The sequence below is a fragment of the Schistocerca americana genome, chromosome 8 (genome assembly GCF_021461395.2).
Source record: "Schistocerca americana isolate TAMUIC-IGC-003095 chromosome 8, iqSchAmer2.1, whole genome shotgun sequence".
Taxonomy (NCBI): Eukaryota; Metazoa; Arthropoda; class Insecta; order Orthoptera; family Acrididae; genus Schistocerca; species Schistocerca americana.
Genome location: NC_060126.1, coordinates 133,732,929 through 133,755,874, shown reverse-complemented (window position 1 = coordinate 133,755,874; position 22,946 = coordinate 133,732,929). Strand labels below are relative to the sequence as shown.

The 22,946-nt window shown below is 43.9% G+C and overlaps 1 protein-coding gene across 2 annotated transcripts in view; it reads left to right on the top strand.

The window, feature by feature from the left end:
• Positions 1 to 22,946, top strand: part of LOC124545033 (glycoprotein-N-acetylgalactosamine 3-beta-galactosyltransferase 1-like) — a 180,813-nt gene that overhangs the window by 137,131 nt on the left and 20,736 nt on the right. For both annotated transcript variants that reach the window (XM_047123815.1, XM_047123813.1), the window contains exons 5-6: positions 16,160 to 16,386; positions 20,514 to 20,665. In XM_047123815.1, the coding sequence (XP_046979771.1) occupies positions 16,160 to 16,386; positions 20,514 to 20,665 (379 nt within the window). The remainder of the gene's footprint in view (positions 1 to 16,159; positions 16,387 to 20,513; positions 20,666 to 22,946) is intronic.

Below are 22,946 nucleotides of genomic sequence, written 5' to 3'. Positions count from 1 at the left end.
TGTCAGAGACAGCAAAGGACTTGGAAGAGCAGTTGAACAGAATGGATAGTGTCTTGAAAGGAGGACATAAGATGAACATCAACAAAAGCAAAACGAGGATAATTGAATGCTATTTGGGGAGCAAAATAACTGATGATGGTCGAAGTAGAGAGGATATAAAATTTAGACTGGCAGTGCCAAGGAAAGTGTTTCTGAAGAAGAGAAATTTGTTAACATCGAGTAAAGATTAAGTGTCAGGAAGTCGTTTCTCAAAGTATTTGTATGGAGTGTAGCCATGTATGGAAGTGAAACATGGACGATAAATAGTTTGGACAAGAAGAGAATAGAAGCTTTTGAAATGTGGTGCTACAAAAGAATGCTGAAGATTAGATGGGTAGATCACATAACTAATGAGGAGGTATTGAATAGGATTGGGGAGAAGAGAAATGTCGCACAACTTGACTAGAAGAAGGGATTGGTTGGTAGGACATGTTCTGAGGCATCAAAGGATCACCAATTTAGTACTGGAGGGCAGCGTGGAGGGTAAAAATCATAGAGGGAGATCAAGAGATGAATACACTAAGCAGATTCAGAAGTAGTTACTGGGAGATGAAGCTTGCACAGGATAGAGTAGCATGGAGAGCTGCATCAAACCAGTCTCAGGACTGAAGACCACAACAACAACATTGTACCATCCTACAGTCACTCTTCTTTGACACCTTCCCATATATCACAGCATCTTCAGCAAACAATTGCAGATTCCTGCCCATCCTGTCTGCCAGATCATTTATGTATATAGAAAATAATAGTGATCCTATCACACTTCCCTGGGGCACTCCTGACAATACCCTTGTCTCTGATGAAAACTCACCATCGAGGACAACATACTGGATTGTATTACTTAAGAAGTCTCTTATATCTGGGAACGTATTCCGTATGTTTGCATCTTTAATAGTCTGCAGTGGGTACCATGTCAATTGCTTGTCAGAAATCTAGAAATATGGTGTCTGCCTGTTGTCCTGCATCTGCAGTTTGGAGTATATCAAGTGAGAAGAGGGAAAGCCGAGTTTCATGCAAGCAGTACTTTCTCAAACCATATTAATTTGTGGGCACAAGCTGTTCGCCCTCTTGTGGGCACTAGCTTTTCACCCTCTTGTGGGCACTAGCTTTTCACCCTCTTGTGGGCACTAGCTTTTCACCCTCTTGTGGGCACTAGCTTTTCGCCCTCTTGTGGGCACTAGCTTTTCGCCCTCTTGTGGGCACTAGCTTTTCGCCCTCTTGTGGGCACTAGCTTTTCGCCCTCTTGTGGGCACAAGCTTTTCGCCCTCTTGTGGGCACAAGCTTTTCGCCCTCTTGTGGGCACAAGCTTTTCGCCCTCTTGTGGGCACAAGCTTTTCGCCCTCTTGTGGGCACAAGCTTTTCGCCCTCTTGTGGGCACAAGCTTTTCGCCCTCTTGTGGGCACAAGCTTTTCGCCCTCTTGTGGGCACAAGCTTTTCGCCCTCTTGTGGGCACAAGCTTTTCGCCCTCTTGTGGGCACAAGCTTTTCGCCCTCTTGTGGGCACTAGCTTTTCGCCCTCTTGTGGGCACAAGCTTTTCGCCCTCTTGTGGGCACAAGCTTTTCGCCCTCTTGTGGGCACAAGCTTTTCGCCCTCTTGTGGGCACAAGCTTTTCGCCCTCTTGTGGGCACAAGCTTTTCGCCCTCTTGTGGGCACAAGCTTTTCGCCCTCTTGTGGGCACAAGCTTTTCGCCCTCTTGTGGGCACAAGCTTTTCGCCCTCTTGTGGGCACAAGCTTTTCGCCCTCTTGTGGGCACAAGCTTTTCGCCCTCTTGTGGGCACAAGCTTTTCGCCCTCTTGTGGGCACAAGCTTTTCGCCCTCTTGTGGGCACAAGCTTTTCGCCCTCTTGTGGGCACAAGCTTTTGTTGTTAGAATATTCAAGGAGGGCATTAACTGCTGCAGTGAGAAGGAATGGCAATGCCTGGAGCAATAGTCTTGGGCTTTGCCACTCCCAGAAAAGTGCAGTCTTGAGAAAGGAAGTGAAAATAGTCAGGTGTACTGCCAAATATGAAGAGATGAAGTAATGGCTTCTTAGTTTTGTCATTACATTATTCTCTGTGGCCTTCATTGTATATTTATTTATCAGTATTGCCCTGCCATCATTATAGTCTGTAGAGGAAATACTAAGATACAGAGAATGCAATATGTCAGGCCTACAAGACAAATGCTTTGTGGTGAAATAAAATAGGCCATCAGGATATTGCACGTGCTCTTTTGTAACTGTTTCCTTTGGGTACTCATAAGTGGAGAGCTCCATCAACCCAGTCTTTGGGCTGAAGGCCATCACCAGATCATCATCATCATCATCATCATCATCATCATCATCTGTTGCCTGAATATAAATCTAAGTTCTGATTGGTGGGGGATAGTTGAGACTGACTTACATAACATTTTGACAACAGTCTGAGTTGTAACTGTCAATGGACTGATGCCAGAGGGCTGCAGTGACTCAGTATACATATCTGTATGCATCCCCCACTCCTTGCATGCACCATAGTCTAGATGTTGTGTTATAGGTTCACACCATACACTGTGTTTGTATCTGTATTGCCCACTTCAGCAGATTCTATATCCACCATGGTATACAATCTTTACATTCTGAACATCAAATTATGATCTAAGCTCTTACAGGTGGATTGAGGAAAAGATTTCAGGCTTTGCTGAGGTGGTACTTGTGAGACATGGCCAATAAGATTTTAGTGAATTAATTCCAGTTGATTATTCTGTGATTGGATCTCAGAAGTTGTAGGTATGGACCAGATCCTCTGCTTGGTTGAATTCCATTGAGTGTCCAATTAGAAAAGTGTTCCTGCAATTGCCATATTGATGGGGTGTTTTAAATGAGTATGTTGCTTATGTTTCTCACCATTTATGCATTTTACCAAGGGTAGCAGTATTAGAGTAGGCTTTGAAGTGGCCACAGAATTCATGATTTAGTACGGTCTTCTAAAGATGCAGTGATATATTTCAATACCACCAGCATATATGAGATACATTGTGAGCACAGTGCTGACTACGCTGGGGAAACCAGAACGCCTGTTAGCACACACATAGCACGGCATGAGTGCTGTCTTGGGTTGGGGCAATACATCAGATTGGTGCTAGTGGAGGCACTGTTGCAATTGTGGGTCTGCTATCAGTGGTATTTTGTCCATAGTTGCAGACATCTTCTCTATGTCTACATCTATGCACGTACTCCACAAGCCACTATACCTCTCTCTCTCTCTCGCCCCCCCCCTCTCTCTCTCTCTCTCGCCCCCCCCCCCCTCTCTCTCTCTCTCTCTCGCCCCCCCCTCTCTCTCTCGCCCCCAATGATGTCCATTCACTGTCTAAGTGGGATAGGAACAACTGCATATCTGCTTTTTCTAGCATAAATTCCTCCCTAGCCTTCTTCATTGATCTATTAGCTTTAGTAACCCTCATCACTGTATCATCACAATTGCTAATTCCTGTCAGTTTACTGGTAAGCTGTCTATATATTTTCAATACAGTCAGGCCTGTTTGTAATGATGTCTAAAATATTTGTATTGTGTGTGGGCTTTTGAACTAGCTGCTCAAGGTAATTTTCAGAAAACATGTTCAAAAATACTTCACAAGTATATATGTCTGTATTATCTGCTGTGAATACTTAAATGTCCCAGTCTGTAATTGATAGACTGAAGCCTGTTTCAATTAATAACGCATGATATGGGTATTTCTGCACTACTGAGCATAGACTTCTCATGCATTATTCTACAACTGTTATGCCCCCCAGGGGGTCCACAACTCTTTCGTGGATACGTGCGTGGCGAGCACGGGGCCCCGAGCCATTGCAGCCTTCTTTCTCTCCCGGGCTGCATTTCCTTTCCCTTCCCCTCCTTTCCCCTCCATACCCCTTTCCCCTCGCCCTCTCCTCTCCCTCTATTGGTGTCCTTGCTTATGTTGGCCCCCGCTATCCTCCTGGTTCTGTTGGTTTTACACTCTGGCTTTGTTGCGTAATCATCTCCTCCTTTTGGCATTCCTTGGTCCCCCTCTGGGGTTTGACCTCCATTCCAAAATTTCTCTTCCGTAGTGTGAGCCATTTGGGGAAGAGCACCTTACCTAGTGTCTCCGACGTGTGCCCTCCTAGTATATTCCACCTTTTCTTCTACGTCGTTGTCTGATGCTAGGGTGCATAGCCAGCACGGTAGCCAGCCCGTGTGGTGGGGTCGCTATGTACCCTTTTGGTTGAGCCCCCTGAACACACAGGGATCACACTTCTGATACCTGAGCTGTGACCTCCTCATGCATGCCTTGGAGTGGTTGCTCGTCCTCCTGGAGCATCGGAACTCCCGGCAATGGCCGCCGTGCCAGACGGCCCTTGCTGTGGCTGGGTGGCGCCCGTGAGGAGAGCCCCTGATCGGAGTGGGTGGTATCAGGGCGGACGCTATGCAGATGAAACGCATAAGGGTCCAAACCTCTGGCCGCTCTTCTGCGGCCGTCTCTCTGCGTGGTACTGATTCCTCAAGTGCTGCTTCTCTTGCCCCTTCGGCCTTCCCTTCCGTGGCTACCCCCTGGGAGGAGGGTCAGGCCCGTCGTCTAGGGGCAAAACCTTTCCCCCGTTATCTAGTTTGCACCAGGACTGATGGAGATACTTTCACCAGTGTCAAACCTTTATTCTTTGTGGAACACATTGAAGACAAGTTCAGCGAAGTGGACTCCCTGAGCAAGATGCGGTCGGGTTCATTACTGATAAAAACTGCTTCGGCTGCCCAATCTGCGGCCCTTCGTGCCTGTACCCATCTTGGCACAATTCCCGTGTCCATTACCCCTCACCAGTCTCTAAATATGGTACAAGGTGTGATTTTTCACAGAGACCTCATCCTTCAAACTGATGAGGAACTTCGGGACAATCTCGGACGGCGGGGTGTTCACTTTGTTCGGCGTGTTCAGAAGGGTCCTAAAGATAATCGTATTGATACTGGTGCCTTTATCCTGGCCTTTGAAGGGGATACCCTTCCTGAGAAAGTTAAGATTATGGTCTATCGCTGTGATGTGAAGCCGTACATCCCACCTCCAATGCGGTGTTTTAAGTGCTTGCGTTTTGGCCACATGTCTTCTCGCTGTACCCAGGACCCTCTCTGTGGTGACTGTGGACGTCCACTCCATGAGGGGAGTCCCTGTGTTCCCCCTCCTGTATGTGTAAATTGTCATGGTAGTCATTCTCCACGTTCAGCAGATTGCCCAGTCTATAAGAAAGAAAAAAAGATACAGGAGTATAAGTCTCTTGATCGTTTAAGCTACACAGAGGCCCGTAAGAAATACGCACGATTGCACCCTGTGTCCATGACATCTAGTTACGCCTTGGTTACATCTTCATCCCTTCCTCCCCCTTCCTTACCCCCGTCCCGGACCCCTCTCCTTCCCCCCTCCCCTGCGGCTCCCACACCTTCTCCTCTGGGCGCCGCTCCCCCTCCCCAGCCGGAGAAGTGTCCCACTCCTTCGGCGTCTGCCGGTCAAGGGCGCCTCTCCCGGGATGCCCCTTCCCGGCACCTTCCAGGTCAAAGGTCTGCTGCAGCGCGGCGACCGCGAGAGCCGCGGTCTATCGGCCCCCAGGTCGCCCGGTCTCTTTCTGTTCCTGATCTTGCTGCAGCTGGCTCCATTATGCCACACAGCCCTCCTCGATCTCAGCCTGAAAAGAAGAAGAAACATAAGTCCCGGGACAAAGAGCCTCTGGTGTCACCGGAGGTCCCTTCCCCGGCTTCACAACCGGATTCTGACCTGTCGTTTATGGATGTCGCCCCCTCCTTGTCGGTGACAGGTGGGGACCCGGCGGTATGACTGGATTTAGCGTGTTCAGCCCTCATTTAAACCATCGTTCTGTGGTTCTCCAATGGAATTGTAATGGCTACTATCGTCACCTTCCGGAATTGAAATCCCTTCTTTCGTCCTACTCAGCAGCTTGTGTGGTTCTCCAGGAATCTCATTTTACTGATGCTCACTCCCCGACCCTCCGTGGGTTCCGTGTTTTCTGTCGAAATCGGGTCGGACCCTTGCGGGCTTCTGGTGGCGTTTGTACGTTGGTCCGTACAGACATTGCTAGCACGTGGATTCCTCTCCAAACTACATTGGAAGCAGTTGCTGTTAGGGTCCACTTAGACTCTGCAGTCACAGTATGCAATCTTTATCTCCCTCCTGACAGGACTCTTACACCTGCTGCCTTAACCACCCTTCTTCAGCAACTTCCTCCTCCCTTCCTCCTCCTTGGGGATTTTAATGCTCATCATCCTTTGTGGGGCAGTGCCTTTCCATCTAGACGAGGTCTTCTTATCGACCAATTTATTGCAGACCACGACCTGTGCCTTCTTAATGATGGCTCCCCTACTCATTTCAGTGCTGGTCATGGTACTTTTTCTGCCATTGATCTTTCTCTTTCTTCTCCCTCTCTCCTCCCTTCATTACACTGGTCGCCACACGACGACCTTTGTGATAGTGACCATTTCCCGTTGATTATCACGCTCCCTTCCCGCTCCCCGATGGAGAGGTTACCTCGTTGGTCTTTCCACCGCGCCGATTGGCCTCTATATACTGCACAGGTCGAGTTTTCTCCCTCTTTGTCGGGTTGTATTGATGACGTCCTACGTGACGTGTCTGACGCGATTGTTCGCGCTGCTAACCTTGCTGTCCCGCGCTCATCTGGACAATTTCGTCGTCGGCAAGTCCCGTGGTGGAGTACGGCCATTGCCATTGCCATCCGTGATCGCCGTCGAGCTTTGCAACAGTTTAAGAGGCACCCATCTGTAGCCAGCCTTTCTACCTTTAAGCGCCTTCGCGCTAAAGCCCGTTATTTAATCAAACAGAGCAAGCGGATATGTTGGGAACGATTCGTTTCTTCCCTTGGTTCCACTGTCCCTCTGTCACGGGTATGGGCTACACTTCGCTCTCTCCAAGGTTGCCATCGGCAGTCCACCCTCCCAGGCCTTCACCTCCCAGATGGCATTTGTACGGACCCATTAGTTCTCGCAGAACATCTTGCGACCCATTTTGCAGTGGCATCAGCGTCGGCCTCCTATCCAGCTGCTTTCCTTCATCAAAAACAGCAGGCTGAAGCTGTCACCTTATGTTTCACCACTTGTGAGTCAGAATCTTACAACGAACCTTTCACTGAATGGGAATTTCTTTCTGCTCTATCTGCTTCTCATGATACAGCTCCTGGCCCAGATTCCATTCATAACCAGCTGCTTCAACATCTCAGTGCTCCACAACGGCACCATCTTCTTCGGGTGTTTAACCGTATCTGGCTCCAGGGTGACTTCCCTTCTCAGTGGAGGGATTGCATTGTGGTTCCTGTCCTTAAGCCTGGTCAGAACCCCCTATCTGTTGACAGCTATCGGCCAATTAGTTTGACCAATGTTGGTTGTAAGTTACTTGAACGGCTGATAGCCCGTCGGCTCACTTGGGTCCTCGAATCTCGGGATCTATTGTCCCCTTACCAGTGTGGCTTTCGAGAGGGACGATCTCCAATCGATCATTTGCTTCGCTTGGAATCCGCAGTTCGGCAGGCTTTTTCCCAGCGCCGCCATTTGGTTGCAGTGTTTTTTGACCTTCGCAAGGCCTATGACACGGCCTGGCGCCATCACATCTTACTAACCCTTCATCAGTGGGGTCTTCGGGGCCCACTCCCGATTTTTATCCGCCAGTTCCTGATCCATCGGTCATTCAGAGTTCGAGTTGGTACTGCTTTTAGTTCTCCACGGACCCAGGAGACGGGCATCCCACAGGGTTCTGTCTTGAGTGTCCTTCTTTTCCTCATTGCTATCGATGGACTTGTGGCCTCTGTCGGTCCCTTGGTCGCCCCTGCCCTGTATGTGGATGATTTCTGCATTTGGGTTAGTTCCTCCTCGATGCCATCTGCAGAACGGCAGCTCCAGGTGGCTATACGGCGTGCCTCTGCATGGACCCTCTCCCACGGGTTTCAATTCTCTCCTTTAAAATCGCGGGTGGTCCACTTCTGTCGCCGTACTACGGTCCACCCTGATCCAGAGCTCTATCTCGCTGCACAAAGATTGCCTGTGGTTCCACAGTTTCGTTTCCTAGGTCTTCTTTTCGACAACAAGCTCACTTGGCTGCCCCATATCAGACTCCTGAAGGTAGGATGTTTCCGTAAACTCAATGTCCTTCGCTTCCTTGCCCACTCCTCCTGGGGTGCGGACCGTTCCCTCCTCCTCCGTCTTTATCGTGCTCTAGTTCTGTCACGTTTGGACTATGGTTGTCAAGTTTATGGTTCAGCTGCTCCTTCCACGCTGCACGTGCTGGATCCAGTCCACCATCGTGGTATCCGTTTGGCCACCGGTGCCTTCCCTACTAGCCCTGTTGATAGTCTCTTGGTTGAAGCTGGGATCCCCCCCCTTTCTGTTCGGCGGTCCCAGCTTCTGGTGTCTTATGCCCTTACTATCCGTTCTTCTCCCGCTCATCCTTCCCATTCTATCCTATTCCCAGACCATGGACGTCGCCCGCCTGACTCCCGCCCTCGGGCGGGTTTACCGGTTGGGCTGCGCCTTGCGTCTCTTACCCGTGATTTTCGGCTTCCTTCTTTGTCCTGTCTTCCTCGCTCCCTCCCCTCCACCCCTCCTTGGTTAGTTCCTCGGCCTCGAATTCGGATGGATCTCCGCCGCGGTCCGAAAGATTCCATCCCCCCGGTGGTGTTCCGTTCCTTTTTCCGCCAAATTTTATGGGAGTTTCGGGATGCTGTTGTTTTTTACACTGATGGCTCTAAATCTGCTGATCATGTTGGGTATGCCTTCACGTCCTTTGTTGGAACGGAAAATCATCTACTGCCACCCTCATGTGGGGTGTTTACTGCGGAATTGATGGCAATTTCCCGGGCCCTTACCTTTATTAAACAACCCCAACACAACCGCGTTTTGTTATGTACGGACTCGATGAGTGGCCTTCTTGCTATTGACCGGTGTTTTTCGCGCCATTCCTTGGTCTCTGCCATCCATGACCATCTCGCTGATATTCACCGTGCTGCTTGTTCCATTGACTTCCTATGGGTCCCGGGCCATGTGGGTATCCCGGGTAATGAGCTCGCTGATCGTTTGGCTGGGGGAGCAGTTACTTACCCCCCGTTTTCTGTAACCCCTCCTGCAGCGGATTTACGGCTTCACATCAAATCCCACTTTGCACAGTCATGGGCCAATTCTTGGGAGGCTACTCCACTGTCTAATAAACTTCGTGCCATTAAGGTGAATACAGGCCCATGGCGTTCTTCCTTTAGCCTCTCCCGCAAGGACTCGACCACACTGTGTCGTCTCCGCATTGGCCATACCAGGCTGACCCATGGTTTCCTTTTGCGTGATGAGCCACCCCCGCTATGTGGTTGTGGAGCCTTCCAGTCAGTGGCCCACATTTTGGTTGAATGCCCCCTTCTTTTGGCTCTGCGTGCTAAGTACAGACTCCCCCACACTTTACCTTTGATGTTGGCTGACGATTCCCGGATGGTCTCTCTGGTTCTAGGTTTCCTCCGGGAGAGTGGTTTTTATTCTCAGTTTTAAAGTTTTTAATCTCCCTCTGGTGTTGGGGCAGGGCGGTGAGTGTTTGGGTGTCTCCCACTGTAGGCAGTGTTCAGAGATTCCCGATTCACCTCCCTGACCGGAATCCTCTTTTCTTTCCCTTTTACTCTGTTTTTACCCCTTCTTTTTAAGGCTTGGTTAGTTTTTCTATTCCCATACGTACTTTCTGCATTATAGCAGTTGTACCTTTTAAGTCACAGGTGGTCTTGCCTATGCTGTTTCAGCATAGTGTTGGGTTCGTTCTCTTGCCAACTTCCCTCATTTGTTTTTACTAATGACAACGTGACTGCCCTTTTACGTTTCCCCTTTATCCGTTTTATTTTTCTGACTATACTGAGATGTCCCGTTAGCAGAATGGAGTCTATTTGAAACAAGGGACTGATGACCTTGCTGTTTGGTCCCTTTAACCTCAAACAACCAACCAACCAACTACAACTGTTATGCAAATCGGGTGGCTGGTACTAGTGTCTACTAGAGTCAAAATTACTCAGATTGACTCTTTCAGCCTTGATAGACAGAATAGTTTTTTGTTGATGGCAATGAACAAATGAAAACTCCCCCCCTCCTACAATGTCTAATCCGTCTTTTCAATATATGTTCCATGGCACAATAAATATTTCAGAGCTTTCTTCTTTGGGTTCCAGCTAGCTGTCATTTCTCAGAATAATTTGAGTGCAACAACTTTCCTTTCCTGGAGCACAGTAAGTTTGTTTTGAATACTTCAATTTATTGTTAAAATTTTGATAGTCAAAATTTCTCTACATTGTAAGTGGTCTGATTTTGCTCTCTGTTTATCAACTGGTGAGCATTCATCAGAGGATTTCAAACTACCACCTAGCCTAGAAAGACTTCACAAGTACACTACCTCAGTAGCTGTTTCCTTTGTGCTGTGATTCTCTGATCTATCAAGGGGAGTCCTACAATTCTGCACCCCTTAACACAGGTCCAGAAATCTGCAGTCATGTTCATCATGGAACTGATGAAGCCTCTAGTTGAGACCACGTACTCGGCTCCAAAGCAAAGGACCCCAATTAACTATAGATAAAACAATGAAAATTGTGATCTGTACTTGAACCCCATGAGAGAGGCCAGCAGTCTTCACCACTTCTACCAACTGCCCATAGGGATTCAGGTTGGTTCAGAACCTGTGACAGGTGTCAGTGATGCCAACATGAGCAACAACTGGTAGACTACTACCCTCAATAACTGCAGGAGGGCCTCCACCACATCTCAGATGAGGCCCTCCAGTACACACACTGAGTGCACATTGCATTTCTTTCCTGATCTGGATGCTATTTCCCTAAGGCTCTCCATAATGTACCTGGCATTGGAGCTCCAATAACTAGTAAACTCCTCGAACTCTGTGTTTGCTCAGACCCCATTAAAGGAGCAGCCACCATTCCATGCAGAGTGAATGGGTGAGGCCAGGCATCCAGCCTCCACATCAAATTCCACATCAAGCGACACTACTGTGTAACAACCATTCACCATGCAATGAGTGCAGATCCCCACATCGAGTGTGCTGGAAGGTGCCCCATCAGCAGAGCCTGTGGGCAAAACATGCGACACCTGAGGTGTCACATGTGATGTGCTGTTTCTCTGCTGTCACTATATCCTAAGGCAACAGCCTGCAGACAGCTGACGACAGCTGTAAGTGTCTTCAGCTGTTTGTGGACTATGGCCAGCTCCTCCTGCATCCACACACAGCTTCACAAACCCTATCATCTATTACAACTGACTTAAAAATCAAACTATGAAAAACAGAAAAGGCTAAATAGGTGAATGCTAGTCTCCTGGTGCTTCAAATCAGTGGAGGCTGGCAGCTGACTAAGATGTAGTCAGCTGTCACTGTCTTTCCAAAACAAACAAACTGACTGACTGACTGACTGTTGTGTGGCTGCGCAAATGTACATGTTTACCATTACTAAAAGTGATACTACAGGACTACTAAGGTGGTTTATGAAGTCATCACAGTCCGACCGTACATTCGGAATCTAATGCATTGCTAGCAGTGTCAATGTTATAACCACACTCACATCTCCCAGCAAAACATGATCAAATATGTTGCTTGTGGTAGAGATGGTTATGAGGGTGATTGACCGCTTTCTTCTTTATGATGTATAACTTGTAATGATGACCATACCATCTCATCCTGTGAATGTCCCATGTATCTTTGAGCAGGCTGTTCAGGAGGTCTGGGAGATGAAAAGAGTACCTTACCCTTTCACTCACAAGTTGCTAGCTAGTCTAAAGACCTGCATTTTACCAACTGGCACTCGCAGTACCATTCTTGCTGTGTCTCACTCAATGAAGGACATGGCCATGCTGACTTGTGACCTGCAATTCAATACTACAGTTGCGAAATTGTCCAGTATCATAGTATCATCCCCATCTTGTTCTTCTACATCTGTGGAACAAGCCTCCAAATCTTCAGCCCCCCCCCCCCCCCCCACGTGATAAAATCACCTGCTACACAAATGGCAGGCCAGGAAGGACAAAAGCAACACTCCCACAAAGATTTTTTATCTCCTTCCAGCCAACAAACATCTGGGTCTTTGTCTGCCAACAATGAAGGCTCTAAGAAATTTAAAAAAAGGGAAATGGTCTTCTCCTTCCTCGACTTGGAAATCCTCTTCAGTAGTGTTGTCACATGTTACTGTCACCCGGCTAACTTCCATTTCACTAGGGCACACTGTCTATCATTTCTCTGCCCTAAAGTCCACAGGCCAACCAAGGGAGAATGCCGATAGCTCCATAGATTTCATTTAAGATGATCCTGCAGCCTCTGTGCCCTGTAACAACGAGTCTTCGAAAACTGGCATTTGGCAGGTGCTGATGTGACTACCCTTTGTTTGTTGTCTTCTCCCCATTCCCAGTTATAACTCTTCTCCAAAGGAACATTTGTGGCACTATATCAAACGAGGAGGAATTACAGCTCCTCTTGGAATCCCAACATCTGATTGTTTTCTGCCTCTAAGAAATGAAATTGCGTCCTCACAATCACTTTGACTTGTGATTTCCCTAAATCACTTCAGGTAAATTCCAGGATGGTTCCTTTGAAAAGGCACAGCCAATTTCCTTCCCTAATCCAATGGAACCAATGGCCTTGCTGTTTTGTCCCCTCCCCCAGATCAACCAACCAATCTTCCGCTCACTGAAACTACAAAATTCCTAGGACTCATGATAGGAAACTTTCTTGGTCCTCCCACGTCTTACCTGGACACACACTATACTCAGTCCCTCAATGTCCTACATGTCCAAATCAGCAATTCCTGAGTAGCAGATTGGCCCACCCTTCTTCATTTATACCAATCCCTTGTCCATTCAAAACTAGAATGTGGGTGCTTGTCTATTCATTTGCATGTCTGTCCATCTTGTCACCTTAGAAGAATCCACAGTCATGGAATAAGTTTGGCCACTAGTGCCTTTTACACCAGCCCAGTTGAGTCTCTATTCAGAAGCTGCTGAAGTACCACTGTCCTACCAGTGAGATGCCCTCCTCAGTGAATATGCATGCCATTTGTCTTCCATGCCCAACCATCCATCCTGTGTCCCCTTTTTCGATGACTCACTTGACAACCAGTATGGGGCATTCCCTTCTTCTCTATTACCTCCCAGAGTTCGATTTGGCTACTGCTCCAGCCCCTTAACTTCATGCTACCTTCCACAGTCCTGATTAGTGTGAACCCTCCACTGCCATGACTTTGTCCGGTTTCACATGTTCGTCTTGGATGTCATTTGTTTCCCATTTTCAACCTATCCCTATTAATTTCTCAACCTTTGCACGATAGCACCTTCGTGTATAGTGATAGCTCTAAGACCGACCATGGTGTCGGGTGTGCCTTCATCATTAGCTCTGACCATTTTCAGTATTGGCTTCCAGAACACTGTTAGATTTTCACTGCAAAATTCTTCACCCTGTATCAGGCCACCCACTACATCTGCCAATATAGGCTTCTTAATTGTCGGCGTATGCCCAAATTCTTTGTGCCCTTCAGAGCCTCTGTGTGCTGTACACAATCCATCCCTTAGTGCAACAAGTCCAAGAAAACCTCCACCTGCTCCCTGTTGAGGAAGCCTAGTCACGTTCATGTGATTTCCTAGTCATGTTGGTGCGATGGTAAATGAGACGGCTGACACTGCTGCCAAGACTGCAGTCCTCCCACCTCAGCCTGCTAGCTCTTCTTTCCCTTGGACGATTTCCGTGTTGCCATCTATTGGCAGATGGTGTCACTTTGACATTACCACTGGTATTTTCTTCACAGGAACAAGCTCCAGGGAATTAAACCTGTCTCAATGGCTTGGTCAGCCTCCTCACTGCCCTCTCATTACAGGGAAATCATTTTAGCTAGGTTGTGTATTGGGCACTGTCTTTTTAGCCATCACCATTTAATTTGTGATCCCCCACCACTTTGTGCTCATTGTCATCAACCTTTAATGGTTCACTGTCTCGTGACCCAATGCCCTTTTTTTCACCAGTTATGTTTGAGTGTATATTTGTCGTCTTAAGGTGTGTGTGTGTGTGTGTGTGTGTGTGTGTGTGTGTGTGTGTGTGTGTGTGTGTGTATGTGTATCTCTATATATATATATATATATATATATATATATATATATATGTATGTATGTATGTATGTATGTATATATGTATATATATATATATATATATATATATGTATGTATGTATGTATGTATGTATGTATGTATGTATGTATGTATATGTATGTATGTATGTGTATGTATGTATGTGTATGTATGTATGTATATATATGTATGTATGTATATATATGTATGTATGTATGTATATATATGTATGTATGTATGTATATATATATGTATATATGGGGGGGGTATAGAATGGTAGAACTTGAAAGTAGTTGATTCTCATCTAGCAACATGATCATTCCCTCCCTGAGCTTAAAACCTGAATATTGTAGGTAGGAGTAGTTATGATATAAAATGTATATAAAGTTTCAAAACTGTTTAACAATTGATTTCAGTTAATTATAGTGCAGATTTCCTGCCAGAACACAATGTATTGTCATCAAAAACAGAAAACAGTAGACAACTTGGGGCACATGTTCACAAAGGAAGAAATTGGTTTACATATCTTTGGATTCTTGTCAAATCACTTGACAAAGTAAACACATATGTACATAAAGAGCATTTCTGAATGAAACGGTAACTGAAACTAATTTTGGTGTGACTTATTCCAGAGTAGTGCTCCAGCATTATCAACTCTCGTCATATGGGAATAACAACAGACAGTGATTAGATTCAGAGACACATGGCTAGGATTGTAGCTTTTCAGATCACACAAAAATGTTTGAGATGTTCTGGAAACTTAAGTGGGGTCTTTGGGAAAAGAAAGGGTGCTCTTGTTCTCATGAAGCCTAATGGGGTAAATTAAGAGAACCAAGATTCAAAGAAGATTGTACAAAAATCACTATCTCCCTCATCTGTTCCAATAGGCATCATTACAATAAGCTAAGCGAGATTAGGGTGCATACAAAGGTATGTATAGTAATTTTTCCACCACTCATTGTTTGAAAGTCACTAATATTAGTATGAAGTACCCTTTTTCATGTACTGAATGGTGGCTTGCAGGTTTCAGAGTACATAATGGCAGGACTGAAATTTGAAAAACTGATTTCAAAATGCAAAATATGCCACAAAACTGCAAATGCTATATGGCGTTAGAGAACAAATTGAGTTAGCTTGTGATATTGTTCCATTAGAAGCAACATGGTTGCTGTATCACTCTGCTCTAAGTTGTTGTCAACAATGCGCTGTGGTAAAAGCTGTTTATTTTGAGCATATACCATCTTAAGTTACACCGTAATATACATGACACCAAAATCTTTTCCTTTCTATCTGTTTTAATGAGAGATACTAGTTTGCAAAGTGTGTGTGAGTGTGTATTTACAATTAATTTTCTAGCTGTGTGAAACTTTAATGTTCAACATTATTCTCATATTACTCTCACGTATATAGTCCTCTAAGATATGGTATTAAATTTTGGGGGAATACAGGTATCACACAAAGTTCTTTTAAGCTCCAAAAGAGAGCTATTCATATTCTGAGGGGTGCTGCCTACAGAGAGCCATGTAGAGGACTATTTAAGGAATTGAAATTTTTGACCCTCCCTAGTTTATTCATCTACAAATCAGTATATTTCCTAAAGTCAGATCAAGAATTCTCCTTTCTAAACAGTGAATTACACAACTATCAAACCAGGAACAGGCTTGTTTTCCATAGAAATATACATTCAAAAGCCCTGTACCAAAATAGTGTGATGTATCTACCCAAAATAATGTTCAATGCCTTACCACAAGAAATAAAAAACATACAAAAACTTTCATATATTTAAGAAAGAAAAGGGCTATCATTAGGTCAAAGAAAATGTTATTTCCCTTAATTGTTGAAAATATAAATTGTTCTCTCTTCCTCCCTTCCTCCCTCCCCCTCCCCTCCTCCCTCTCCCTCTCTTTTTTTCCATATGACAATTTCTATGTCATGGATAATGATAAATTGAACTGGATAGAATATTTTGAGTAAATGTTAGTGCTGCTATAATTCCTGTGGTTCAACAGGTTCATTGTGATGGAAAATTTACGTCACCTGTTGCTGCCTCTGGATGCCTCACAATCTCTCTTTGGGGGTCTGCGGCTGCGGCCGTTTTCACCAAAGGGCTTTATGAGTGGCGGAGCAGGGTATGTGCTTAGTCGAATGGCAGCTCTCCGATTTGTTGAGCAGGGAATATCTGGAGACCTCGGAGGTTGCCGTAATCCAGGATACAGAGGCGAGGATGTTGCCATTGGTGAGTTGAGTGATCATTCTTAAGTGGTATGGTATCTTGCTGTGGAAGTCATTTAATTTGCTTCTTGTGTTGCTCTTATTGAAATCTGATACTACAGTCTTCAGAAATATGCATCCATGTTGATCCTTCATATTTTATGTCATCCACCCACTTTTGACTGGATCATCTATGATTTTTCTTATCTGTTGGACACCAACAAAGAACTCATCCACTAGTTATACAATATCACTGTTAATTTGTAGAATTTTCTTATTGTGTTGATTATGTATTATTTCAGTCTTTCTATAGTTGGTCTTCAAACCTATTTTCACACTTGCCCTATTGAGTTGTTCCATCAATTATTGAAGTTTATCTGCAATAGAGGCAAAGATCAATGTCTTCAGCAAAATGAAGGTGGGTCAGTCTAATTCCATTAACATACAACCCTTCTTCATTTTCCCAATTAAGTACTTGAAGGAAAAAAACACTCACATTCTGCATATTCAGATTTTATGTGGTGTAAAAACATTATTGCAATTGGTATACAGCATTTCTGTAGTATCATTTATCCTTGCAACCTGAAGTCCTGAAAACAGAAGCTAATCCCAACTTAGGTTTTTTTATTGCCTTTATATCAAGACTGTTGCTGAAAAGAAACCTGAATACATGTCTCCTAAACAGTCCGCAAAGTGACATCGTTATAGTGCTTGACAATAACTGAAATGAGCACAACCATAATGCACATCACACATTATTGATTTAGAACCTGGATTTCTTAATGTACTATTTCTTTTTGTAGAGACAAAAAGTGTTCTCTGTGAGTAATAAATTAAAAATTGTTGATCTTGTGAGGAATGATGATCCAAAAGGTAATTTAGCTTGTGAATATAATGTACCTGGAGTATTAATCAGGATGATTGAAAGAAGAGAATCGACTTAGAAGTTTCATAAGCGCAATGTGATAAATGTCTTTATAGTAGGTTTAAAAAAACTGGAAAGGTGCCACTTACGCCAAGCTGCAAAATTTCACTTTGATTATATTAGCAACAAAGAATTTATTGGTTCTAATAGATGCTTTTCAAGGTGTAAATGTCATCATGGTATTAGCCAAATGATACTGAAGTAGTAATAAGATCTTCCAGTGGCAAATCTGCTGAATTTCTAGGCAATATAATGGTAGATGAAAGCTAAAATGAACATAAACTGTATAATTGTGAAGAAACAGTTATTTTTTTATTGACTGCTTCCAACCAGAACTTTCATTGTAAAAACAATTTAGGAAAAAAAGGTGGGCCTCAAAATGATAAAGATGTAATTATGCTCCTCTTGGGGTGTAATGTATGGGATTTTGATTATGATGTGTTCCACATTTTAGTATTTGCAGTAGGTGTGACAATGCTGCTATTCAGCTAACTAGACAATCAAGTCCTCAATTAGCAAATCTGCATAAGGGGTAGCAAGTTTGGGACACTTGAAATCTCACATGTGTGAGAGGCCTTACAAATCAGTGATCCAGGCCACATAAGACTACTCAGGGCACCTGTGATACTAGTTAAACTGTAACTGTGCTGCTACCAGATGAGTTTGATGGCCAGAATACTGCATAAGCAACCAACAGCACTCATCCAACAGAAATAGAATGACTCGCTAAAGGTGAAAGAAAAGAAATATGACAAATCTTGGATTTGTTGATTCTAGCTGTTCACCTATCTGCTTATTATGTAGCAAGCTACTTCAGAATACTTCCTTGCTACCTGCTAAGATGCACTGACATTAGGAACTATGCAACCTGATGGCAAAGAAAAGAGTGAAGAATTTTTTATGTGTAAGAAAGTCATTGTTGAGTTTGAGGGATCATTAGGCAACAGTTGAGTAGAACAGGGAAAAGGAATACCATAGAAGAAGAATGGGTAGCTTTGAGAGATAAAATAGCGAAGGCAGCAGAGGATTAAATAGTTAAGACAAGGCCTAGCAGAAATCTGTGGATAACAAAGTATACACTGCATTGAATTTATCTGACAAAAGGGGGAAAGAAACATAAAAATGCAGCAAATGAAGCAGGCAAAAGGGAATGGAAACGTCTAAAAAATGAGATTGTCTGGAAGTGCAAAATGGCTAAGCAGGCATGGGTAGAGGACAAATCTAAGGATTTAGAAGCATATTTCACTAGGGGAAAGATAAATATGGCCTACAGGGAAATTAAAGAGGCATTTGGAGAAAAGAGAAGCAGGTGTGAGACTATAGAGAGCTCAGATTGCAAACCAGACTCTGAATGTGGCTCTCCAGCAGGGATACGACTTCCTCAAATCCTGCCATGAAATGAGATCCATCCTTCATGAAATCCTCCCCACTCCACCAAGAGTGTCTTTCCGCCGTCCACCTAACCTGCGTAACCTCTTAGTTCATCCCTATGAAATCCCCAAACCATCTTCCCTACCCTCTGGCTCCTACCCTTGTAACTGCCCCCGGTGTAAAACCTGTCCCATGCACACTCCCACCACCACCTACTCCAGTCCTGTAACCCGGAAGGTGTACACGATCAAAGGCAGAGCCACGTGTGAAAACACCCACGTGATTTACCAACTGACCTGCCTACACTGTGATGCTTTCTATGTGGGAATGACCAGCAACAAACTGTCCATTCGGATGAATGGACACAGGCAGATAGTGTTTGTTGGTAATGAGGATCACCCTGTGGCTAAACATGCCTTGGTGCACGGCCAGCACATCTTGGCACAGTGTTGCACCGTCCGGGTTATCTGGATACTTCCCACTAACACCAACCTGTCAGAACTCCGGAGATGGGAACTTGCCCTTCAGTATATCCTCTCTTCTCGTTATTTGCCAGGCCTCAATCTCCGCTAATTTCTAATTTCAATTTGCCGCCACTCATATCTCACCTGTCTTTCAACAACATCTTTGCCTCTGCACTTCCGCCTCGACTGACATCTCTGCCCAAACTCTTTGCCTTTACAAATGTCTGCTTGTGTCTGTGTATGTGCAGGTGGATATGTGTGTGTGTGCGCGCAAGTGTATACCTGTCGTTTTTTTCCCCCTAAGGTAAGTCTTTCCGCTCCTGGGATTGGAATGACTCCTTACCCTCTCCCTTAAAACCCACATCCTTTCGTCTTTCCCTCTCCTTCCCTCTTTCCTGATGAAGCAACCGTTTGTTGTGAAAGCTAGAATTTTGTGTGTATGTTTGTGTTTGTGTGTCTATCGACCTGCCAACACTTTCGTTTGGTAAGTCGCATCATTTTTGTTTTTAGATATAACTTTACATGAAGGTAGATGAACAAATAGTTTGAACTGACTTGTACAAGTTTAAAGTATAGAAATGGCACAATTCAAAAAACCCTGAAAAATGTTTTTTTGCATGTAAAATCCAAATGAAGCAAGATTTTTTTCAAATGGTTAAAACTTACCTCAGTCCTGGGCCAAATTTTAATCATCAGTTGTCTCTAGCCCAGAGTTATTTAGGGGTGACTGTTTTTGCATGTGAAACCCAAATGGTGCATGCAGCAATGGTGCCATTAGCTGAGCTTTAATTTCAGGTCAATTAAAAACTCTTGCAAGAGAATTTAATAGGTTTTCACAAATTGCATGTGCGCCAGCTCCAGTTCACTGTTCAAACTTTGCTTAATATACAGTAACATAGCTACAGTAAAACAGATGTTCAAATAGCCATTGGTCCAGGCTAAACCAAGAGCTTTTTACCCCATGTGCCCCGCTCAGATAGAAACCAAGCACAAAGACCGAACCACCCACCCGCACCCCCCAAACAGCGATTGTGCATTCAGATTTTTCATACATATTTGTTATAGTGTTTCCATGCTGTAATGATTTCAAAATTATATGTTGTTATAGTGTAAAAGAATTCATGCCTGATGAACGTACATAGGTAAAACTAGAATTATTCATGAATAACTGTTGTTAGAAATCAAAGTGTTTGAAGTGATATTAAGACCAAAAATGTGCATATCTTAACCCATCATTGATGAGCAGTCTTACCATTCATACTCCCCTCTGCTCAATAAGTACTGTGCTTAGTCAAATAAAAAAAAAAACTTTGAAGACAACTGTGTGTTTCCTGCTTGACAGCCCACTCTTTTTTGTTTGTTTTGGAGACTGAATAATAATAATAATTTTAGGTCGCTGCATGGTGGCAATAAATGCAACATTTCTGGACAGCCGAGACTCTGATGGGTTGGAGCGCTTTCACGCCTATGGTCCAGAACGAGAAATGGCACCAGATAAGAGAATGGATTGGCTGAAGAATTATTCTTATCACCCACTACAACCTGTAAGCATTCCTTCACAAGTCTGACTATTTTTCTTTCACATTATTATTGTTTCCACAATCTAAAGAATGAATATAATAGGAAAAAAAACTGTAAAACTTTCTGTTGTTATGAAAGAAAACTTTTCTCTCTACTTAGTTCCTACTATCTTTCAGACTGCTGTAACATAGTTGAGACAGATAAAACAAATCAATTTGATTTTCTTCTTAACACAAGTAACGTTATGAGTAGCATTTAATTAAAATTAAGCTATTCATAAGAAAACAAGTCTTTCATGTATGTTTGATATTTGTTTCATTATTCTGCTTTCCATCTGTTTCATTTAGTTCAAATTAAGTGAATTAGTTCCCTGGATGGCTTGTAAAATATTGAAATGATATGGAGCAGGTCAGTTTATACACTATTTACCGTAACTTGTACATAAATATGCCCGCAAATGTGACTTTATATAACAATTTAAGCTATTTTGTTTGGTTAAATAAATAATTATTTAATTCTTGTGAACTACTTTTGGTACTAGGTTCTAAATAATAATTCTTAAATCAAATGATAGTAGTTAAATTTTATCTGTCAGGCAGTGTGAGTATTTTGGCAAGAGAACAAAGACTTTGATACTACTGTTATTCACTCTTTTATGAGCTAATGTCAATTAATTAAGAGTAATGAAGTAAAACTTGAGCTTCTCACAATATATTGAATGTTCAAATAACTTATAAGATGCCTTGACAACCTCCAATTATTCAATTAGGTGCATTATCGAGGCACATATGCGACAAGACATTGCTGTGCATGCCAGTTTAAACACACAATGTGTGGGGTTGTCCAATCATAGAAACAAAGAGGTGACAGACAACCAATGTCAGACAAGATAAATAGTGAAAATTAGCCAACCATAGGTGAGCAAATAGCACTGATTCTGTCCTCTTGTTTAACAAGAGATTGAGCAGGATTCCAATCAGAATTTAGGTATAACTGTGTGTGTCTATCTAAAAGGTCACTTGCAAATTTAATACCGACAGTTTTCTTAATAGCACTATTCCAATAATTGGAAGTGGATGCCAAAATTTCATAGAATGGCTAGTACCAAGGTAATGTTATGCAGTGAAAACTTGATTGGGCTATTGTAATTGACTATATTACTATTGTCCTGTACAATTACCCTCCATGATCCTAATGGTATGAGTGGTGTAAGACATGCTAAAATTGCAGAGAAAGTGGGAGATACCCTCCTTACACAGACCAAAAAGATGGTTAACCACTACCCTAAAAAGTCCTTGATTTTAAATGATTGTCCAAAAACACACTTTATGCCGTGTTTCTTCAGAAACAACTAATTCTGTGTGAATGTTACCTGTGTAAAACAAAACAGCCATAGACTTAGGTGCCATCTCATTATTCTCATCACTTACCTGATTCACAGTTGGTTGTACTGTAAAGCATATCCTACTTTTCTATGAACCAAAGTGTTGTGTCTAGACAAGACAGCCTAGACACAATGAGAGGAAGCCGAAAGGCATGCGCTTAAACTCACGCAGGCTGGCGTGAGGTCTGAAACAGGATCCATAATGAATGCTATAAAGAAAAGTACGTAGCTTCTGGAATACTTAACTTTAATCCATAATTGTATAACATCACTCTTGTACAGATATAATCTCCATTTCAATATACTTAGTGATGGCGCCTTGCTAGGTCGTAGCAAATGACTTAGCTGAAGGCTATGCTAACTATCGTCTTGGCAAATGAGAGTGTGATTGTCAGTGAACCATGGCTAGCAACGTTGTCTGTACAACTGGGGCGAGTGCTAGTAAGTCTCTCTAGACCTGCCGTGTGGTGGCGCTCTGTCTGGTATCACTGACAGTGGCGACACGCGGGTCCGACGTATACTAATGGACCGCGGCCGATTTAAAGGCTACCACCTAGCAAGTGTGGTGTCTGGCGGTGACACCACACAAAGTATGAAGTATAGTTTGATGCTGAGATGGATGCCAGCAACTGCCAGCCTGAAGATAAAATTCTGTGAGAGTCCACTTCCTATAAATGGCTTGTCCCAGTGCATTTCCTCCTGGCCAGCACATCACAGTGCGAAAGGTTGCCATCCTTTTCCATCTCCTTTCCAAGAGAAATCATCCTTTAGATGAGAGGAACCCTCTGTACTCAGTAGTGAAGGAACTGTGTAGGCAGTGTGTACATGAATACTTAGCATCTGTAGAGATCCTGTCTGATAAAAAATAAATTTTCATGAAATGTGCAGTAGTTTTCTAAAATTAAAAAGAAATACATTCC